The sequence below is a fragment of the Liolophura sinensis genome, chromosome 3 (genome assembly GCF_032854445.1).
Source record: "Liolophura sinensis isolate JHLJ2023 chromosome 3, CUHK_Ljap_v2, whole genome shotgun sequence".
In the NCBI taxonomy this organism is placed as follows: Eukaryota; Metazoa; Mollusca; class Polyplacophora; order Chitonida; family Chitonidae; genus Liolophura; species Liolophura sinensis.
The window spans coordinates 11,868,422-11,892,197 of record NC_088297.1 but is presented as its reverse complement, the minus strand read 5'-3'; the positions used below and the strand labels follow the sequence as shown (position 1 = coordinate 11,892,197).

The following is a 23,776-nucleotide window of genomic DNA, read 5'->3' as shown; positions in this document are numbered from 1 at the left end:
ATCAGTCCCCGATGACTTACGCCGCTGTCAAAGCGTACTGGTTCGCGCAGTAGCCAAGCGCTTGGCCAGACAATGCGCGTGCTCAGCAGGTCAACATTGCGACAGGCGGAATCCCCGAACGTGTCTCATCACGCTCAGGGTCCTGTTCACCGATCGATATGCAATAGTGTCCTCGAGATTCGGTGCTTGACAAACCGCCGCTAAAAAAGACCCAATTCATTTTGGTCATTAATTACTCCAGGGCATCCGACAGAAGTGAAATAAACAAAAACACGTAAATACGTACAAGTAAGTTTTTGTGTTACACATTCAAGGCTAGATTATGAGCTTTGATAAATGAAAGTAATGGCCGTTACTAACAATCGTGAAAAATCGCCTCGCCCTTGGCCAGTGAGGTCGTAAGTTCGAATCCAGCTTTCGCTGGTTCGGCCAGAAAGCTCTTCAGGTAGTTTTGTGATAACTTTGTCTGCAATTCTGTGTCCTTCTATATCTTCGAGTTAAAAACAATTGAAATAAACGAAAAGTGCATAGATTACAGAGACGGGCCAAGCACTATCTATTGTTCTGTATTATCAAGTAGTCGAATAAAGGGATTACTGACTAAGCTGTGGTTTCATGTCTGGTTGATTGTTCTATTTCTAAGTGAAATATCATTCTTTAGTACAACACCAATCGTCAATAAATAAAAACAGTAAACAAAAAAAACAAAAAAAAAAAAGAAAGAAAAGAAAAGAAAAAAAGAGATAAAACAAAAATACCGCAACAAGTAATTAATGGAGATTAAAGCCTCACTCTCTTACCCGACCTTCGTCAGACACCTCAAAAACTTCCTGACTAAGCCACACTTAAACCAATTTGGAATTTGCTTTCGAACCTTCGATTTATATAACTGACTAGGGACCTGTCGCTCTCAGCGATAAAATCGATTAATTTTAAAATACATAATAATATATATTCAGTCTGATAGAAAACACAAACATATAAAAATTAATGATTTTAGCGAGTTGTCTTCTTTGGTCTGACCGGCCCGGATAGCATAGTTGGTAGAGTGTCCGCTTTGGGAGCGGTAGATCCAGGATCAATCCTGGGTAGACTCACACCTAATACCTTAAAAGAGGAAGTTGTAACTTCTTCGCTTGGCGTTCAGCATGAAAGGGATAGTGCAACGACTGGTTGACCCGTATCAGCATAATGGCTCGGGCGGGGCAGCTTACTTGCCTTGGATAAGCCGTCTCAGTGCAACAGCACTAGATAAAAGAGCGGTGAAAATCCGCCCTGTAACAAGGGGGCACATTACGTGCACTCTAAGGATTCCTTCGTCGTCATTTGATTGAAAAATTGTTAAGTACGACCTTAAACCCCAAACACTCTCTCACTCTTTGGTCTGAATTTAAATTAGTGAATATAAACAGTAAGCTTGAGTCTGTCTTTTATTTTGCGCCATACATTAGTTCTGAATATTCTACTCCCGATTAGTTATTTTGCACAGGGTTGGTTTTGCGGAATAGTTCATGCCATTTTGTCTACCCCAATTCTTGCAAACCATTTAAACCATTGTTAAATAGTTCCGATTAGGATATTAAAGGGAGGCTACTAATGCACGGAAGCACAGCTGGAGAGTTGCTTCTCTTGCAATGCGGAGTTTTCGTACAATGTGGACGCAGACCCCCATTACAACTTTCGTTTTTCGGTACGAAAACTACGATTCTACTTCTGTGTATTTTAGGGTATAAAGTCTTTTTTTGCTCCCAGGCGACCATGTTTGGTGTACAGGTGCATGCTTGGTATTAAAATGCTGTCTAAACTTTGAGGAGGTGTGAGCTTTATTGATGAAAGTTTGAAATTCTGAGCGAGAGGACACAAGGTGTGAGGTAGTGATGAGGCTGCGAGTGACGTCCCCTTGGCGTTGCTAGGCACGCCTCCCAGCTGCCGGCATGGAAAGGTCCAGATTTTGACGGTCAACCTATGTCAAGATTTTTATGGCTTGTTTCTCACAGGCTGGGCCAGGTATGCACCAAAGCTTATTGGCCACGGAATGTTTGGGACTGAGCTACAGCGTTAGACGTTAACATTGTCGCTTATGGAAAATTAATGGGGGTCTGAGGACATGTTGATCACGTGTATTTTCAGATTGCGCAAGCACCAAATGGAGTCACATGTATTCGGTAATGTCTCTGCAGTTATTCGTTTTTTAACCCTAGCCACCCCATTTTTAACATAGCATTTTTAACACAGAAAAACTAACAGTGTGTTGACTTGTTTGTACTGATAATATTTTTCAGAGGAAAGTTTGAAGTGTGTTTTAAATCTATGATTAAATTTCCACCTCGTAAAATGCAAAAAGGTTTGTAACAACATTATTTTTTATTGGTTTGCGTGAGCTTAATGTAAATAGTGATACAAAACAGCCAGTTCTCAGTGAAGATGTCGAAATATTTATTTAGACCTAAAATAAACAAATGTAAATATTGCTTTCTATTTGCCAAGGGCGGGTAATTCTAAACCGACACTTAAGGCCCCGATAGCACAGTTGGTAGAGCGTCCGGGATGGAGGCGATAGACCCAGGGTAAGTCCTGGGTCGAGGAACACCTAAGACCTTGGCGCTCAGAATGAAGGGGATGGTGCAACGACTGGTTGACCCGTATCAGTATAATGGCTCGGGCGGGGCCACTTACTTGCCTTTGGTAAGGCGTCTCAGTGAAGCAGCGCCAGACAAAAGAGCAGTGGAAATCCGTCCTGCAACAAGGAGGCACATTACATACACTCTAAGGACTCCTTCGTCGTCATGTGATTAAAAAATTGTTAAGTACGACGTTAAACCCCAAGCACTCACTCACTCAAAACCGACAAATATACTTAAGTAATTTTCCATGAGGTATCTATGGTGTACATGTAACAAAATTCCCCTCCATCACTCTCCCCCCATTCTACGCCAACCAAAATCCATTTGAAAGCTATCAATGAAGGTTTGATGTTGTTTTGTAAAAGTAATGGATTGATAGACTGCGGTGTTACCTGCTGTACAATTTCCATTGTAACTTAATAGTGAAATGTTGGGTATCCTTGTCTAAGGCGCAATCACACCAAGGTTCCTCTCACCAATGCAATTGCTATGAGTTCAAGTCCAGCTCACGCAGGGTTCCTCTCCGGCCGTATGTGGGGAGGTCAACCTGCGGATGGTAGTGGGTTTCTCCCGGGCTCTGTCCAGTTGCCTCACACCATAATGCTGGCCGCCGTCATATAAATAAAATATTCTTGACTGTGGCGTAGACACCAATTCGATAAATAAATAAATAAATAAATAAATGAATAAATAATAGTGAAGTAATCCCTTTAATGCATCGCGGCCCTCCATTCTTCTGATACATATACATTTTTGCAACTGACAAACACGTCTGTAAGTCACTGCCTGTTTGTCTGTCGTTTGCTCAGAGCCTTTAGGGGCCATTCACTTTTGAAAGTCTTGAAAGTCTAAGACAATTCGAAGAATTAAAATAAAAATTCCTTAGATAAGCGACAATTTTACAACAGCAAAGTGTTTCTGAAGTTGAGACATAGACTGACATAAGTTAGAGACAACTTGGTGATCCATGGGCCATATGTACGACTATGCCTCACCAAACCAACCTCCTTTATTCTGACTGGCAAGTGTTGTGTCGCAACATGACCCTATTTCACCATACCCTGATCAGGTTGAACAAATAAGTTTTTATAATCTCTTCTCCGTGCGCGCACCAGTCCGGTACTTACACTGTTGTCGTACCCTTCAGCATATTGCGAAATGCGTGTAAGCTGTTTAAGAAAATGACGTTGATAAGGCTTTCCAAAGTTCTTGGTTCAAGAAAATGAATCTACGACAGTTTGAATACAGTTTGGTTCTGGTTCTACGGGATTTCATCACAGATCGTGCTAGCGCAGCGCGATGACCCAGGAGTCTCCCATCAATGCGATCGCTCTGAGTTCAAATCCACATGGACCGCCAGCAACCTGCGAATGGACTTCGCCGTGGCCTTGCCCGGCTTCCTCCCGTCTTAAAGCTGTTAGCCGTCGCATAAGTGAGATATTCTTGAGTGTGGAATAAAACGCCAATCAAATAAATAAATCATAACAGATTGGGCGGTTTTTTAATCCATGATCGAATACCATTGTTTTCTGTCTTTTCCCTCTAGGTGCTAAATATAAGCTATCTGACAATTTCTACACTGAAAACGATATAACAGTGGGAAACTGTACCTGTGCCATATCTGGTCGTTTTTTAAAACTTTGAATTTATTGGTATACGTGCTACAATCAACAGACAAATGCATGACAAACGTTCTACAATCAACAGCCAAATGTATGACAAACGTGCCACAGTCAACGGCCAAATGTACAGCCAGGCGCATGACAAATGTGCTACAGTCAACAGCCAAAATGAACAGCCAAGTGTATGACAAATGTGCTATAGTCAACAGCCAAGTGCATGACAAATGTGCTACAGTCAACAGCCAAATGCATGACCAAGCGTGCCACAGAGGCAAAATACCTGAAAAACGTGCTACAATCAACAGCCAAATGAATGCCAAACGTGCCATAAAGGCAAAATGCATGGCAAACGGCAACTGCAGACACATACAATGTCAAATGCATGTACGCATGCATGCATGTAATAATATTTTTTTCTCAGACTAGATAGTGTGGATCACAAACTAATAAAGAAAAAAGACATATAATGATGTATAGCTAATTTGACATGTATTATGCCCGGTAAGGCATTACCTTTAGCGATAAAGCGCCTTCCGCCAGCTAGCTAGGATACACGACTTAGTGGATATGTCAGATGTGAGTAAACTATATACAAAAAACGTTTTCAGAGGTCTGCATATAAAACAGTAAACAAATTTTCATTGTAAAACAACATATGTACTTGTACACACAATGTCTCCTCGTCGATATATGAGTGAAATATGGTTAAGTATGACGTAAAACTATATATAAGAGTTTAAGTTGGGTTAAAATTTAAGCAATACTCCTTGAGATTGTTTTGTGAAATGGCTTTAGGGTACTAAAAACTAAAAAAAAAAAGACAACGCATTTTCACATGCATGAATGCAGGCCAAAAAATTACTACCGTCTGTTATTCAGAATTCAATCATCCACAGGGACAAAAGACTGTAAACCTGTAGGGTCAGCCCTCTCTCTTTTCAGTCTATTTTGGGGCCGTCGGTGCGCGAGAATTTCACAATACCCCAACAGAGTTTGGTATCAAGCTGTAGGATCAGTACACGTACGATTGAGACGGACTATAAAAGACAGCTCAGTCTCTGTCAATATTCACCCTTTCCGTTACTCAGGCTTTAGCTAGGGGTTTCTTTGTTAAGTAGTTTCCCCCACGGTCATCAGATAGGGGTATGGGGAATTAAAAGGAATTTAAATTTGCTGAAGGCCTTTGAAGGTCATGGTGAGAACTAGACCTGAAAAGGATGAGGTTTCATCGTTTTTATTGTTGATTAGCGCCTTATTCATGAACGTTTATAAGCTTATAAGATGGCAGTCATTTTTTTATGGGTGGGTGAAACTCACAGGTCAGGCGGTTTTCATCGAACGTTACACTGTGCGAATGGGCCCGCGGGCGCTGCACACAGTTTATTTTTATGGAAGACTCATAAACAATGAAGGCTAGGAAATCTACAAATTACGTGTCCAAGGCAAGGATTGAACCCGTACCTCACGTGCCAGAGGACGGCGTGTCAACAAATGTATATACTGGGGGAGGTGTACCGTCCGGATTAAATCCACTTTCCTCCGGGCTTCACGCAGTTCTCTCTGGGACCTAACCAGCTTCCTCCATTCTTTACCCAGTTTCCTTCAGGTTGAGCCGACTTTCCTCGGAGCTTTTTCCAGCTTGTTTAGTTCTTTACTCATCTTTCTTTGGGTCTTACCTAAATTTTTATGGGCTTCTCTAGTTTCTTTAGGGCTTCACCCACATTCATCCGGGCTTTATCCAGTTTCCTCCAAGCTTTATCCCGTTTCCTCCAGGCTTACCCAGTTTCCTCCAAGTTTCACCCAGTTTCCTCCAGGCCTTACTCAGATGCCTCAACGCTTTACCCAGTTTCGTTCACCCTATGCTTTATCCAGTTTTCTCTAGACTGGAGAAATCTAGCTTCACCAATTTACTTAGTTTCCTCCTAATTCTGTCTAGTTTTTTTTGGGGGGGGGGGGGGTCGGCCCACTCTGCTCCGGGCGTTACCCAGTTTTCTGCGCGTTTACCCAGTTTCCTTCTGGCTCAGCCGAGTTTTCGATCCTTCGGAGGGCTCTACATAGTTTCTTACCTTCATAAAAAGTCGCTTTGTAGGTGAAATATTCTCTAATGTGGCTTTTATCTCGTAAAACATGCCGAGATGAGGATATCAAAAGCTGGTAATATGTATAGAGCTGTGCGAGGCTCCGCACTATACATCCTAATCCAAACATAATAGGTATCCTGACAATTGTCAATAATACCGGCCGAATTCAAAATCTATGGTATGTGGGTAAACAAAGAGACAAGGTTCACACGGCAAAGGACACTGACGAAGCCTATGTTACCCGACCCCAAAAAGAGGCGACATGCAAAGTGCAGATAACACAATCACTCAACGTCTGAATGACTCCAGCGCTGTCATTGTCAGGTTGATGTGACGGCTCGTGTTGAACCGCAGGGAAGGTTTGCTTGCAAACGCTATGGTTATCTAGGGTGGTAAATTCAATATGATATCACAAGCGCGTTGGCTGCGGACAGCGCGTGTTGACACCACAGTCTGTGTGAGTAGTTACGGGAGACGTTACCGTTGATAGCGAAAATAGCCGGGCATTACCTGCCCTGAAGAGGGCTTACAATACAAGCAGGGAAACACACCAGCCATGGCCGCAAATCCCGCCTACTCCGACGAGGACTCGGTAAATATACTCTTCCAAAGCAATACAGGCATATTCCGTTAAATTTTTTTGTTTATCCATTTGTTTAGCGCTGTACACAGGAGTTTACACAAGATGGCGATAGTTTTAGGAGTGGAGAAAAATGGCGTACCCGGTGTAAACCACCGACTTTTGGCAAGTTACTAAGGAGCCTATGAACAAAAGTCACATACAGATATTCACTCCATGTTTGATTATGGCAATGGACACAAACAACGCAGGATAAAATACACAGTACATTTGCTGCTAGTGAGGGATTGAATAACTCAAACCAAATTGAAGGGAATTTTAAAGCTGTTGGTAATTAAGTCATTCAGAAAAAAGACAGAAACTTTATTTTATAATTATCCAAGTTTATGGTTGGAATGATTGAACATTTATCAAGAAAAATGAGAGACAATAAATTATTAAATAAATGAATCGTTCAATCATAAATATAGGAAAGAATCTACCGTGGTACATAAAACGTGATTAATTATAGCTGTGGAACGTATACAGCATTGAAATTGCAACGGATTTAAGTTTCCCTAGGTTGTTGAAACTACTGAGCAATCGAAGCCTGCATGTTGTCTTGCTGGACCCATCAGCTGAGTTCCGAAGGACAAAAATCCCAAGGGCTCATTTTGCTTCACACGTAAACCTGACCGTTGTCGTTTAAGTGAAACGTCTCTGTGCACTGCCTTTAAAAGCCTAGTCCGAGGCAGTGTTAAGTATTTTGGATAAAATGTACGTTATGAAACAGTATCTGTAAAGAGACAGCTTTTCAAGAAGTGGAAGATCATGTTTGAATGACGAGAGTGGTATATCATGAAGAAAGAACCATAATAGGAAGGTGATGAAATTGAAATATTCATGACACAGATCTATCCACAAAATGTTAAGAGAGCTATGAAACTAAAAACGGCGAAATTATAGGATTGAGAAAATTGCGCATACCTGCTTGATATCAAAAATCGTTGATAGATTTTATCATTTGTCATTCCAATCGGCGGTCAGTGATTTTAATTTTCAACACGTTTCTTTTCCTTCTCATTTTACCATTGTAATACCTCAATGACAATAACCCAACAAAGAAAAAAGTGGTTGCCATAACAAAAATCACAGGGAGTTTATCATATTCAATTGTTATGCATCTTTCATGACAATATCTATAAGAATACTGATAATAATCGATCTTTTCAATCAATAAGAACTTGAACACACCCTTAACATACTAATGTTAAATTGCCAACATTTTCTGACTATTAAAATCATACGACATTTTTATGTGCTAGCATTGAAATGTTACACCACGTAATGAAAGTTGATCATTTAACGTAATGTTAAATATCAAGATTTAAACGTTGATAAAGTGGAACACAACGCCTAAAAGTATGAATTTAACATAAAACTGCAGAACACTACAATATTTTCTAAACATTTTGTCAAGCTGTACAGTTTAGAAATTGATTACCTAACGTTACGAATGCTTTTCCTCATCCACCACTGCCAAAATGTTGGAAATAACATAATTCACGTATATAGCATTTCACTTTTGTGAAAGCAATGATGTAAACAGAGATGTAGAACAGTAGGCTGTCAATCTGAATAACATTTTGTCCCATCCCAACTGCCCTTGTATTCTACACGCACACTTGTTTGAGGTAGTAAAAAAATTCGTCGTATGGATTGGGTTATGTAGATTCAACCTACCTACACCAGTAAGATGACAATGGTGTCTAGACTGCTTTCTAAAATATATTAAGTGAAATCGAAGCACCAGACAGTAAAAAAATATTCCATGGTTCCTTTACAAGATTCCTTCCTGTAATATTCACATGAGTGGAGTGAGTACATCATGTATACACCGGTTTGTAGGACACTTTGGGTAGCGCAAACTGAAGAGTTCAATATGATTATAAGGATCTGTAGGACAATACAAACTGGAAATGTATTTATTTATTTGTTTGATAGGTGCTTTACGCCGTACTCAAGAATATTTCACTTATACGACGGCAGCCAGCATTATGGTGGGTGGTAAGCGGGCAGAGCCCGGGGGAAACCCACGACCATCCGCAGGTTTGCTGGCAGACCTTCCCACGTACGGCCGGACGGGAAGTCAGCATGAGTTGGACTTATCTCACAGCGACCGCATTGGTGAGAGGCTCCTGGGTCATTACGCTGCGCTATAGCGCGCTAACCAAATAAGCCACGGAGGCCCCCGAAATGTATTTAAGAGTACCGGTACAAGGTTATGTAGTAGAGTGTGAACTGGACAGTACAACATGTGTGTGTGTGTGAAATTTTGCACAAGTAGAACAATCTAAACTAGAGAGTGCGTTACAATTACGTTTTGTAGGACAGTCCAAACTGGAGAGTGCATTATGAATATGATTTGTAGGACAGTCCAAACTGGAGAGTGCATTATGAGTATGTTTTGTATGACAGTCAGAAATAGAGAGTGCATTATCAGTATATTTTGTATGACAGTCCAAACTGGAGAGTGCATTATAATTACGTTTTGTAGGACAGTCCAAACTGGAGAGTGCATTATGAATATGATTTGTGGGGCAGTCCAAACTGGAGAGTGCATTATAAGTACGTTTTGTAAGAGAGTCCTAACTGTAGAGGGAGTGATGGATATGGTTTGTTTATAATTACGTTTTGTAGGGCAGTCCAAACTGGAGAGTGCATTATAAGTACGTTTTGTGTGACAGTCCAAACTGGAGAGTGCATTATGAATATAATTTGTATGACAGTCAAGAATGGAGAGTGCATTATGAGTATATTTTGTATGACAGTCCAAACTGGAGAGTGCATTATGAATATGATTTATAGGACAGTCCAAACTGGAGAGTGCATTATGAGTATGTTTTGTAAGAGAGTCCTAACTGGAGAGGGAATGATGGATATGGTTTGTTTATAATTACGTTTTGTAGGACAGTCCAAACTGGAGAGTGCATTATGAGTACGTTTTGTAGGACAGTCCAAACTTTAGAGTGCAATATGAATATGATTTGTAGGGCAGTCCAGACTGGAGAGTGTATTATGAGTATGTTTTGTAAGAGAGTCCTAACTGGAGAGGGAATGATGGATATAGTTTGTTTATAATTACGTTTTGTAGGACAGTCCAAACTGGAGAGTGCATTATGAGTACGTTTTGTAGGACAGTTTAAACTTTAGAGTGCAATATGAATATGATTTGTAGGGCAGTCCAGACTGGAGAGTGTATTATGAGTACGTTTTGTAAGACAGTCCAAACTGTAGAGGGAATGATGGATATGTTTTGTTTATAATTACGTTTTGTAGGACAGTCCAAACTGGAGAGTGCATTATGAGTACGTTTTGTATGACAGTCAAGAATGGAGAGTGCATTATGAGTATATTTTGTATGACAGTCCAAATCTGCTGAGTGCAATATGAGTATGTTTTGTAAGACAGTCCTAACTGTAGAGGGAATGATGGATATGGTTTGTTTATAATTACGTTTTGTAGGGCAATCCAAACCAGGGAGTACATTATAAGTATGATTTGTAGGGCAATCCAAACTGGAGAGTGTATTTTGAGTACGTTTTGTAGGACTCTTCAAATCAGAGAGTGCATTATGAGTATTATTTGTAGGGCAATCCAAACTGGAGAGTGCATTATGAGTACGTTTTGTAAGACAGTCCTAACTGTAGAGGGAATGATGGATATGGTTTGTTTATAATTACGTTTTGTAGGACAGTCCAAACTGGAGAGTGCATTATGAATATGATTTGTAGGGCAATCCAAACTGGAGAGTGCATTAAAAGTACGTTTTGTAGGACTCTCCAAACCAGAGAGTGCATTATTAGTATGCTTTGTATGACACTCAAAAATGGAGAGTGCATTATTAGTATATTTTGTATGACAGTCCAAACTGGAGAGCGCAATATAAGTATGATTTGTAGGGCAACCCAAATCAGAGAGTTTATTATGAGTACGTTTTGTAAGACAGTCCTAACTGAAATGGAATGATGGACATGGTTTGTTTATAATTACGTTTTGTAGGACAGTCCAAACTGGAGTGTGCATTATGAATATTATTTGTAGGGCAATCCAAACTGGAGAGTGCATTATAAGTACGTTTTGTAGGACAGTCCTAACTGGAGAGGGAATGATGGATATGGTTTGTTTATAATTACGTTTTGTAGGGCAATCCCAACTGGAGATTGCATTAAAAGTATGATTTGTAGGGCAATCCAAACTGCCGAGTGCATTATAAGTACGCTTGTAGGACTCTCCAAACCAGAGAGTGCATTATGAGTATGTTTTGTATGACAGTCAAGAATGGAGAGTGCATTATCAGTATATTTTGTATGACAGTCCAATCTGCTGAGTGCAATATGAGTATGATTTGTAGGGCAATCCAAACCAGAGAGATTATTATGAGTACGTTTTGTAGGACAGTCCTAATTGTAGAGGAATGATGGATATGTTTTGTTTATAATTACGTTTTGTAGGACAGTCCAAATCAGAGAGTGCATTATGAGTATGTTTTGTATGACAGTCAGAAATGGAGAGTGCATTATCAGTATATTTTGTATGACAGTCGAAACTGGAGAGTGCAATATGAGTATTATTTGTAGGGCAATCCAAACTGGAGAGTGCATTATGAGTACGTTTTGTAAGACAGTCCTAACTGTAGAGGGAATGATGGATATGGTTTGTTTATAATGACGTTTTGTAGGACAGTCCAAACTGGAGAGTGCATTATGAATATTATTTGTAGGGCAATCCAAACTGGAGAGTGCATTATAAGTACGTTTTGTAGGACTCTCCAAACCAGAGAGTGCATTATTAGTATGCTTTGTATGACACTCAAAAATGGAGAGTGCATTATTAGTATATTTTGTATGACAGTCCAAACTGGAGAGCGCAATATAAGTATGATTTGTAGGGCAACCCAAATCAGAGAGTTTATTATGAGTACGTTTTGTAAGACAGTCCTAACTGAAATGGAATGATGGACATGGTTTGTTTATAATTACGTTTTGTAGGACAGTCCAAACTGGAGTGTGCATTATGAATATTATTTGTAGGGCAATCCAAACTGGAGAGTGCATTATAAGTACGTTTTGTAGGACAGTCCTAACTGGAGAGGGAATGATGGATATGGTTTGTTTAAAATTACGTTTTGTAGGACAGTCCAAACTGGAGAGTGCATTAAAAGTATGATTTGTAGGGCAATCCAAACTGGAGAGTGCATTATAAGTACGTTTGTAGGACTCTCCAAACCAGAGAGTGCATTATGAGTATGTTTTGTATGACAGTCAAGAATGGAGAGTGCATTATCAGTATATTTTGTATGACAGTCCAAACTGGAGAGTGCAATATGAGTATGATTTGTAGGGCAATCCAAACCAGAGAGTTTATTATGAGTACGTTTTGTAAGACAGTCCTAACTGTAGAGGAATGATGGATATGTTTTGTTTATAATTACGTTTTGTAGGACAGTCCAAGCCAGAGAGTGCATTATGAGTATGTTTTGTATGACAGTCAGAAATGGAGAGTGCATTATCAGTATATTTTGTATGACAGTCCAAACTGGAGAGTGCAATATGAGTATTATTTGTAGGGCAATCCAAACTGGAGAGTGCATTATGAGTACGTTTTGTAAGACAGTCCTAACTGTAGAGGGAATGATGGATATGTTTTGTTTATAATGACGTTTTGTAGGACAGTCCGAACTGGAGAGTGCATTATAAATATGATTTGTAGGGCAATCCAAACTGGAGAGTGCATTATGAGTACGTTTTGTAGGACAGTCCTAACTGTAGAGTGTATTATGGATATGAGATTTTGTAGGACAATCCAGACTAGCACATTACTCGCTTTATAGTACAGTTTAAACTGGAAAGAGCATTTTGAGTACGCGTTTTCTAGGGCAGTTTAAACTGGACGGTGCATTTTGAGTACATGTTTTGTTAGACCGTCTAAATCGGAAAGTGCGTTATGAGTCCGCGTTTAAAAGGGCAAACGGGAGAGTACATCATGAGTATACGTTTTATGTAACAATGTAAATGAGCCAGTACATTTGGAGGATGCTTTTCGTAAGGAAATGTAAAGCGAACAGTACGTTATGAGTATTCGTTTTGCAGAAAGATTCAAACGGACAGTACATTGTGAACATGCCTTTATATATTTAGACCGGAGAATACATTTGGAGCCTGTGTCTATATATTTAGACCGGAGAATACATTTGGAGCCTGGCGTCTATTATTTAAACCGGAGAATACATTTGGAGCCTGTGTCTATATATTTAAACCGGTGAGTACATTGTGAGCATGCGTCTATATATCTAAACCGGAGAGTACATTATGAGCATGCGTTATATATTTAAACCGGAGAGGTGCATTATGAGCATGCGTTTATATACTTAAACCGGAGAGTACATTTTGAGCCTGCGTCTACTATTTAAACCGGAGAGTATATTGTGAGCCTGCGTCTATATATTTCAACTGGAGAGTACATTGTGAGCATAACTTTATACATTTAAAAGGAGAGTGCATTATAATAATGCGTCTTTGTATTTAAACCGGAGAATGCATCACGAGCATGTGTCTATATGTTAAAACCGGAGACCAGAGAGTACATTGTGAGCATGTGTGTATATATTTAAACCGGCGAGTAGATTATCAGTGTGCCCCACATTGTGCATACAGGTAGCACATCTGTACTCTTCCTCACAGATTTACTCAGAAGGCGATCGCGGAAGGAAGGGACAATTTGCACAGACGAACCTGAGACTACAAAGCTTTTAGCGAAAGAACTTCTGTGGGGGCACTTTCCATTCCCAAGGCGTAAATGGACGCATTTCAATCAAGGGCGTTTACCGTTTTTGTCGTTCATAGACCTGCCCTTGACTGGCTCGAGTTCGTTTCCAGGTAACGCCATGCACGGCCTCTTTAACATCACACATTGCAAAATAATGACAGACACATTTTTCCAGTTTACCACCATCAGAAACAAGGTCACTGCACAGTGCTACAAAGGAGATTTAGCCCACGCATTCATACATTACATACGAGATCGTAACGCAAATATAACTCTACTTCAGACAGCTCCTCAAAGCTTCAAAGAAAGCTGTTTGCAGTGACAAGGTACGAGATTAGCAACACATCTATGTAACGATATAAAGCTGTTTTTCTCAACTTTCGTGTATAAAGCATCCAGCATGTACCACAGTCAACACGCTCTATTTACTTTTTTTTATTTCTTTGCTTGGTGTTTTACGTAGAACTCGCTTATATTTCGCTTATACGAGGGCGAAAAACTTTATGTCAGGAGCCCGGGTGAAATCCGAAAGAATCCGCAGTTTGCTGGAAACGTTCACGTACGGCCACTACTTAAACAAGAACGACCCAACCCTGCATGTATACGTTAGCCGGATATGTCCACCTATTCTACACATGTTTAGTTTTCATGTCCACGAGCAGACGGCTTAGTCTTATGAAGATTAAAATATCTGCTATACAACTTCAATAAAAGACATCCGAGTGACGGGGATATTTGAGATATCGAACCGTTGCCAAGCGACCCACCGTTGGCGTATGTACCATCAATAAGTTTCCTCAAAGACACTCAGGTGTATCCAGGTGTGACCATCATATTGCAACCACGAGGCCTACTCTATATAGCATACCTGTAAAACATAAGCTTGCAGAATATATCTTACCCAAGCTTGTAATGTATTGGATATTTTTAACCTGTTTATAACTGTTTAAGGCGTAGATCGTGACGGAATGGTGTAGACACTCCTTTTTGAATCCAGATATGACACATGAGGTGCAGGCTCAATCCCGGACTTTGTTTGAGATTTTTGTACAGAATTTGCGAGCGAACGTAGAGAGCAACTCATGCACTGTAAGGAGTATGGCGGCTACTCAAACTATTTTCAAAATGGCAATGACTGTAATCTGTTTCTTTTAGCGACTCACCTATATTCAACTATTTTCAAATCAGCCGTACTCGCTACCAAATTTGCTTTTAAGGGACACGTAACAACCCAAGCTCTACACATCAATATGTTGGACGTCCATATTCTTGCAAAGAAAATGAATTTAGGGCGCTTTTTCTAATTTATAATGTTAAATTTCATAAGCCTTGTTTCCACACCAAGAACTCATTGCCTCGGGTGACATCATACTTATTCAGAAACAAATGGCATGCTGGACAATGGGCGTGGAGAGTACTTTGTTTTACAATAGGAGCACCAACATGCGGCTATGACAAACTGCATCCAGTCACACAGTTTTCATTACTGCCTCCGCGAATTGACTACATTCTTTGCGTTAAAGAATTTCCTGAAATGCAACTCTAAAATCATTCAGCCGTTAGATTATATACTAGAAGATATCAAATATAATTCATCTATTAAGGTAATATTATGCTAAAATCTGTAAATAAGTTCAAAAATTCAGAAACAGGTTTTAGAGTGAAGTCGATAGTTGACTGATTTTACCGACAGCTGAATATATTCATTTATTTTATTTATTTGATTGGTGTTTTACACCGTACTCAAGAATATTTCACTTATACGATGGTGGCCAGCATTATGGTGGGAGGAAACCGGGCAGAGCCCACGACCATCCGCAGGTTGCTGGAAGACCTTCCCACTTACGGCCGGAGAGGAAGCCAGCATGGGCTGGACTTGAACTCACAGCGACCGCATTGGTGAGAAGCTTCTGGGTCATTACGCTGCGCTAGCGCGCTGACCGACTGAGCCACGGAGACCCCTTCAGCTGAATATAGGCGACTCGCTAAAAGAAATAGAGTATAGTCTTATTAATATTGAGAATCGAATAAAATAATAGCAGGAACAAGAAAATACACAAGTTAGGGTAAAACGGATTGCTTGCCATAATAAAATTTTTTACTATATTTCACTGAAAAGATGTTAGGGCAAGAATTTTTTTAAACTTCTGTTGAGCACATCAGAATGATGCGCAACATTTTCCAGCTTCCAATAGTCTCTTTATCAACGAGGCTCTAATCAAATGACGGCATCCTCCGGCATAGTTTGTTGGAGTTGTTTAAGTAATTCAGAAGTTAGTAGAAAAATGCACCCCATAGCACCTTTGAGGGACCTTTTTTTCCGTAAGCTCAGCTCTATTTTGGTACTTGTAGGTATTTTCTCGGCAGTAAGTAGGTTAAGCTAATACTAAAATCAATTTCTTTAGCTGGCAGCTCTCTCTGTTTGTTAAGTCAGTCAGGCTTTATTTACTTAATATCTCCATAACACAACAGATATGATATCATCTCGACTCCAGTAGATACAGAGCTAGTCTACATTATTTTTAGATCTACTTATTACACAGTCATTCAGGAATCGTCTTTTCATGTTAGTGCGGATTTAGCAAAATGACTTAGACAAGTGTAGACTAGTTTATGCAAACACCGAAAATGTCGCAATCTACTTTTTTTTGAAGCAAACGAGTTCGTGTCGTGAGTATTTGTGCTAGTATTTTTGTTAGGCACGCTAATACGGGAGGTACCCAGACCGCAAATCTGATCTTAAAAAATATCCCAGTCTGTTAAGAAAACAATATTGAGCAAGTAAGACTTATGTGCTACTCTGTTCATAAGCATATTATATGTACACACAAACACTGTTTTCAAAGATATTTTTCAAATTTGAACAAACCCCATTTCCCTAGTTTTCTGCATGTGTTCCCGTTGGCCAAGCATGTCTAACCTGGGGCGGCGTAGTTGTGAAACCGTATCATCAGTTTTACAAAAGACAATGTCAGTAAAGGAAACAGTCGCGCCTTGAAGCGGAGACAAAAATCTTCATGTGTGTAAATCCAAAGGATGGAATGAAAACTAAATTCCAAAATAGCCACGCCTAAATATTCACTGAAAGTACACAGCAAAAACTGTTAGGCACATGTTAAAATAAAAACGGCCATTTGACCACTGTAGTAGACACGTCTCATATTTTGGAACAAACGTGGGAATGATTTACTGAAAATGCCAATGTTATCAAAAGGCTGCCAGCCTATGTTTTAACAAAAACGTATGCGTGTATAGTCCCATGTACATGTAACGCGTTTAGGGATAAAACGTCTGCGTTTATTTAAAAATAGCAAAGCGTTTACACTTTAACGCGTGTGTTTTTATAAACACCTGTCATGCGTATATATTTGCAGTGTATGTCTGATAGCAAACTTTGCTGATTTTAAGCAATACCTTTTTCTTTTGATAAATGTACATGTATCACTAGAATGGTGAATCGCTTTCTGACAAGAACACATTAAACTGACGTATACTAAATACTTACATGTACATGAGAATCAGGTTTAGGCACAGCTTAATCCCTGATTTAACACACGTTATTCCTTAACACGCAATGGTTATGGTTTGTTAGAAAAATCCAAGCCTGAAAACGTACCGATACCTCAACATTTATGCTGAATCAGTTTGTTGATCAACTCTGAAACACATCCATATGTATTCACTAATGCGGCTAATATTCTTGTGCCTTGAGCAATATTTCAGTGCCAGGAAGTTAGGCCAATGTCTATACCCTTCAGTTTCTGCACAACATACTTTCTTTTAAAGTAATTTGTCACTTTATCACAAGTTCGGCCTGGGGCAAACAATCTGGGTTTTTTTTCAGTCAAAAAACCTACATTATTCTACATAAATGTAACAACAGTAGCTTGCATTCCCAAATACATCTATCGCTGTGTGTTCAAGTCCAGCTCATGCTGGCTTCTTTTCCGACCGTAAATGGAAAAGGTCTTGCAGCAACCTGCGGATGGTCGTGGGTTTTCCCCGGTCTCTACCCAGACCATAGTGCTGGTCGCCCTTGTATAAGTGAATTATTCTTGAACACCCATCAAATAGATAAATAAATAGGCCTAACAGTGGCACTTTTTATTCGGTTTGTTATACTAACTGGAAAGTGCTTTCTTTCAAATTCAGAAAGTTAATGGCAGATATGACCATAAATTTTAAATGAGTGTTTTAAAAGCAGATTTTTTTTGAGCTTAAGCGATTAATTTACTGTTGAAACCTAATGAAATTCATGTGATATGTTTGTGGTTTTCTTTGCATGCATACACGTACATCAGTGTTCATGTAATTAGACGGAATAATTACCCTAGTAATTACCCAACAACAACCTGTCGCTCGCAGGTAGAAATGACAGGGTTCTAATATATTAATGCAAGAATACAGTGTACCTGTCGTGGCGTAAGTCTAGTGAATGTTTTCACACAAGTCCGCGTTTTTATTTAAACCCACCCCCAAGAATCTATTCGATGGTGGTAAATTTGGCGGATGGAGGAAATCGTGGTGCCTGACGTAAACCACCGACCTATGACAATTTAACGGCTAACTTTTCCACACCTGGCGTACAGATATTCGCCATAATTAGCTGATGCAAGACGTTCTGCGAGGAAGGTGTTAGCATGGCCACACGAGCGTCACTGACAGGTTATTTTCATTAAGGCCCCACAAACGCCGGGAGTAAAGAAACCACAAATTGAATGTGTAAAGTCGGGTTTGAACCGGCATCTCTTGTGTCCAAGTGATTAAAGTAGTCCTTGAGTAGCTTTCCCTGACCAATAAGATCACGACTTATAGCATTTGGCGTTCAATGAAATATTTCTCGTTGTTTCCTTCATGTTTAAGAGTCCTGGGAGGATAGGGCGTGGGGAAATGTACCGGCCTATAGAGGGGAAACCACCTGGGAACCTCTCATCGGAAGCCAATAAATTTAATAATAGACTACCGTCATTGCTGTACACCGATTGGCCGTCCACCAGCACCGCCGCCTATCGGCTAGCCGAAAGTCGTGAAGCTGTGGCTTCCCAGAGCCCATCTGGAAGATCCTGTCGAGCGAGTGAACAATCAAAACCCGAGTCCAAGGGAAGTAAGCGCCCGGTTCTAGCTGTGATTGTGTTCACCATCGTGATCATTGCTGCGGCAATTGCAATTGCTGTCACATTGACCGTACACAACAAAGGCAATAGCAGTGAGTATTAAAAATATACATATGATCAAATCCAGGTTGAGCCTATTTGTTAGATGAAGAAACCATATTATAGAGCGAATATGTTTATTAAACATGTGTTACATCCTCATTTATTTACATTATTACACAAAGACAATATACACCAAATATACCCACAAAATAATATTGTCTTTTTCTCTTCTAAGACAAATCGGAAAAATATTGAGACAACATTTATAAAAACTAACTTTTCGCAATCTTTCATCTGAACGTAAATTTTTTTATTTTCTATACCTTTAAATACAGCTCTGTTTTCTATTCATCTTTTAGTTTAGAGGCCACATTGATGTAGAAGTTTTGAACAGAACTCTAAATATAATATCTTTCGTAGGAAGACAAGTGCAGTACGTGGGAGAGGTTGTACTCCTTGACAACTGGACAAACGCCTTCGCGGACAATACGTCTGTGGAATACAGGGCGAAGAAGTTGACGATAGAAAATGAGGTAAGTTTAGGAACAATAATTCCTGAATCACTTGTTATATATGGTTTTTTTCTTTTACCTTTTGGTACTTAACTTCTCTTCCTGATTTCTCTCCTAATTGTCTCATTAACAGTTGAACAGGGTCTTCCACATCGGTAAAATGGGGTCAATCTACCAAAGCACAGAGGTCGTCGGCCTTAGGTAAGATGACATTTTTTTCAAGGTAAAATCTGTAGAGTTTTCTGTATTTTAAGAAAGTGCATAGTGTGACAAGTCAAAGTCAACTGTGAACCATTTTGACAGACAGGGAAATACCATACATATTCCTCGGAGGGCAAATTGTACGTACATCACAAAATATATATGATATATACTTATGATATACGGTAGTTACCGTAGTGTATTAAAATTGGTAAGCGTCTCCCATGTCTCCTGTATTTTTATTGTCTAAACAAGAAGATGCTACATCGTCCGAACGAGATATTACGTCGTCCGGGCGAGATATTATGTGATCAGGGCGAGATATTACGTGTTCAGGGCGAGATATTACGTGGTCAGGGCGAGATATTACGTGGTCAGGGCGAGATATTACGTCGTCAAGAGATTTTATGGCGCCTGGCCGAGATAATTAATTTATTTTACATGCCCCTTCTGCTACTCCGTGCATGAATTTCATGGCACACATTTCTCATGTCTACACCAGGAGAGGCAGCGTGATTGCTGACATCAAGATTATCATCAACATGCCTGATGATGCCGTCCAGCTTGATAATGGAAACCGTACTGGTGACGTTTGAAGACTCGGAGTCAAAGGTCGAGGTCGGCGGATTAATCAAAAACTCCATCAAAGATAACGTAAATCTGGAGATGGATACTGACCGGATTAGTGTTAAAGGTTAGTGTTATGACATAATCAGATAATCCGGAGGTACAGAATCCAGAGCTGTTAATTGAAATAGGTCTCTCTCATTTCGTAACACTAAACTATTATCAACTTTTGAAACTCACAGCTCGACCGCGTCCAGTTTCATAGATAGCGGAAACAGGAGTGTCCGGAGTAAATCAGAGACATTTGCCAAGTCATTCTTTAACTTATTGTAAAGCTCGCATTTTCACCAACAAACCATGGTAACATTGCATGTTGATTATATGTTTTGTAGTGGGCGTGAGTATTACGGAAACGACAACATCAAAGCCAGATATATCCACCGAGCCGCCAACAACAAAATCAACTACATCGGCAACACCGAAGAAAACAACCACACCAAAAAGCACGACGAAAAGTACCCCAACAACAACACAATCAGTCAGAAGCACAACTAGGACGAAAACAATGTCAACCTCGATGCCCACCTCAAGGTTTTCCACACCAACGCCGAGATCTACCACAACAACGCCGAGGTCTACGGCAACTATCTGGAGGTCCACCACAACAACGCCGAAGTCTATGGCAACTATCTCGAGGTCTACCACAACAACGCCGAAGTCTACGGCAACTATCTCGATGTCCACCACAACAACGCCGAAGTCTACGGCAACTATCTCGATGTACACCACAATAACGCCGAAGCCTACGGCAACTATCTCGAGGTCCACCACAACAACGCCGAAGTCTATGGCAACAATGCGGAGTTCTGTCACACTAACAGCGAGGTCTTCCACAACAAGGTCAAAATCAACCTCACCATCTCGGAGGTCAACAACATCATCTAGTACAACGTCAACACCTGCAACTTTTGAGGATAGTGGTGAGACTTTGCTTTAGAATTTACTTAACCTTGTCAGAAAAGTAAGCAATTTTTTTGTATTTAATTAGCCATATGAAATCAGTATTTTCTAAATTTTGTTTTGACAAAAAACGATAAGCCCTAAAAATAAGATTTTACATTTCATGGTTCACCATCTTTTTCTCCAATGAAATTCTAAACTACGGAACATGAGGATGAACCATGTGAACAAAATTTGGTTATGTTTTGAGGACTTTTTTCATTGACCTTTATTAATAGCATTGGCGTACACATTGTGGATGTTATTTTTTTTTCTCTTCAGATTTTACTGATACCGACGTAATAGGGAGAGTTGTGTTGTATGAACCGTGGTCAGACATGCTGTTAAGTCAGTCATCGGTAAAACGCCAATCTCTGGTTGAGGAATTCCGGAAAGAAGTAGGTCATTTGGCAGGATAAAAATGAAATACGTATTTATTATTATTTTTTATTCATGACAACTACCTCGATAATTTTTCACTCATATCATGGCGCCTCAGACTTTGCGCGTGGAGGAAACCAGGGCACTTCTGATAAACCAGAGACCTTTGCCAAACTACTGCCGAACTTCCCCACGCTTGACGTACAGATATGCACACCATACTGATGGAAGACATGTGGCCTTCAACGAACGCTAAAGACGAGTCGTCAACCTCTTATCGTCATCAAACGATACATATGTTTTTTTTCAACTTCAAAGAGATCAAGTCGATTTGCTTCGTTGATAAACACATACATAAAATGGCATTCAGACACTTATGCCAGAAAGGAGATTACACTTAACGGTCATAAGGACAACAAAATTGTTCCTCTTACTACGAGCACTAATTTCTTGCTCTGACGGGATCTATATACGCTACACTGCGTATTAGAATTCAGAAATCACCTACAAATACAACTGTACTTATCGCAAGATGCAGAATATGGGTACTGACATGTTATTGTCATTTTAAAGCAATTTTTTTGCATGCAAAATACGAAAAAACGTAGAAAATATTTTGAAATATGAAATTTCGTTAACTGATATAATAACGACACAGTGGTAAATGTATTAAAAGTGAAATAACTTAGACGCCGGTGCGCAGTAGGCAGTTAGCTATTCAACTATAGAATCGATATTTCTATAAATTATATATGTATTATATATTATCTCCACGAACACTGTACCTACAGACATCATACTTGGTACATTAATAACACTTAATGCTGGCTATCACGTGATGCCAATAACTCTCGATTCTAACACAGGTGGGGGGGGGGAGGGGGAAGTGGGGGTGCTTCTGTGAATAGCAGTCTCAATAGCAGTCCGGCCAATATATCTCTGTTAATACTGCATCATATTTGGTAATTTAATGGTACACAATGCAAGCCAGTACATGATGCTAATAATTACGGATTCTGACTCCAGGGGGTGCGTGATGGTATTTAGTAAACGGAGATCTGGGCCAGACTGCTATTCAGACTGGTGTTCACAGAAGCGCCCTCTGGTGTTAGAATGAACAATTGTGATCAACAATTGTAGGTGCGATGTGAATTGACATATAGCCTAATATATATTTTATAGAAATAATAACTGTCTCCGTTGAATAGCTACCCACCAACTGCGAACCACAGTCTAACTCCACTCACGTGTAAATGATGGGAATTTTTTGGTACACTTCAAAAGACAAACCTGAAGTCTCTGGTCACACACACGAATTCCAGGATATCTTTCAAAAGAATCACAAAATATTGGCGTATCTTTTGCAGATGCTCCAACTGTTTAATGGATCAAGTCTGGAATCAAGAGTCGGCGATCTACAAGTATTAACTTTACGGTACGTGCGAACGGAGTGAAGAGACGCCGTACCTGTAGCTGTAGATGTATTAACACGGAGTTTTCATTGTTGGAGTGGAGTGACACCGTCATGTGTAGTCGTAGACGTATTAACACGGCGTTTTCATTGTTGTTAACTGTTTACAGAACAATTTTTTTTGTCACTACTAAACACTGAATAAATAAAATGTGCATTGGCTTGATTTAACGTAGTAAACGTATTAAGATCACCAGAAGAAAAGTTGACATTGATGAACCTGTGATGCTTATTTGTCAAGGATTAATGTTTGCGTCAATAATCGAAAGATGTAATTCCTTTGAAACGAAATAGGTTCTTTAACATACTAAAACGGTGCATATAAATCCTTTCGTTCATTGTGCAGAAGTTTAGGTTTGTTGAAACTTTTGAAATTTGATATTCATAATTTTGTACCGTCTACATTTCGTATAAATCAGGTACACTTTCATGTTCTTAAAGTTTGATGATTTTCACATTGCAGCCCTGGAAGTATTATTATATCCTTCAAAATGACACTGCTTAATGTCGTGATTGTACCGGACAACCTTCAGCGAAATGACCTAAAACCCACAATTATAGTGATAACAATGCACGAACTCCATGAAGTAATGCACAACAGATCGACAACTGTCTCCCGAAAGTATCAGTGGGACTCCATGGAAATGAAAGGTTAGAGTTCACCTCATTCGGAGTTGATCTGGGTGCTTAGTCTGAACGTATGACTAATGACTGAAATAACGAAAATAATACAGGTCGAAGTGTTAGAATATCTGATGTTTAAAATAAAAAAAAG

General features: G+C 39.7%; 1 protein-coding gene across 1 annotated transcript; it reads left to right on the top strand.

The window, feature by feature from the left end:
* Window positions 1–6,797: 6,797 nt before the first annotated feature.
* Window positions 6,798–23,657, top strand: LOC135463635 (uncharacterized). Its single transcript, XM_064740997.1, has 9 exons — window positions 6,798–6,919; window positions 18,578–18,920; window positions 19,291–19,403; window positions 19,516–19,583; window positions 20,086–20,277; window positions 20,543–21,130; window positions 21,432–21,547; window positions 22,898–22,965; window positions 23,465–23,657. The coding sequence occupies exons 5-9, from the start codon at window positions 20,133–20,135 to the stop codon at window positions 23,655–23,657; spliced, it is 1,110 nt and encodes a 369-aa protein (XP_064597067.1). The 5' UTR covers window positions 6,798–6,919; window positions 18,578–18,920; window positions 19,291–19,403; window positions 19,516–19,583; window positions 20,086–20,132.
* Window positions 23,658–23,776: the final 119 nt, after the last annotated feature.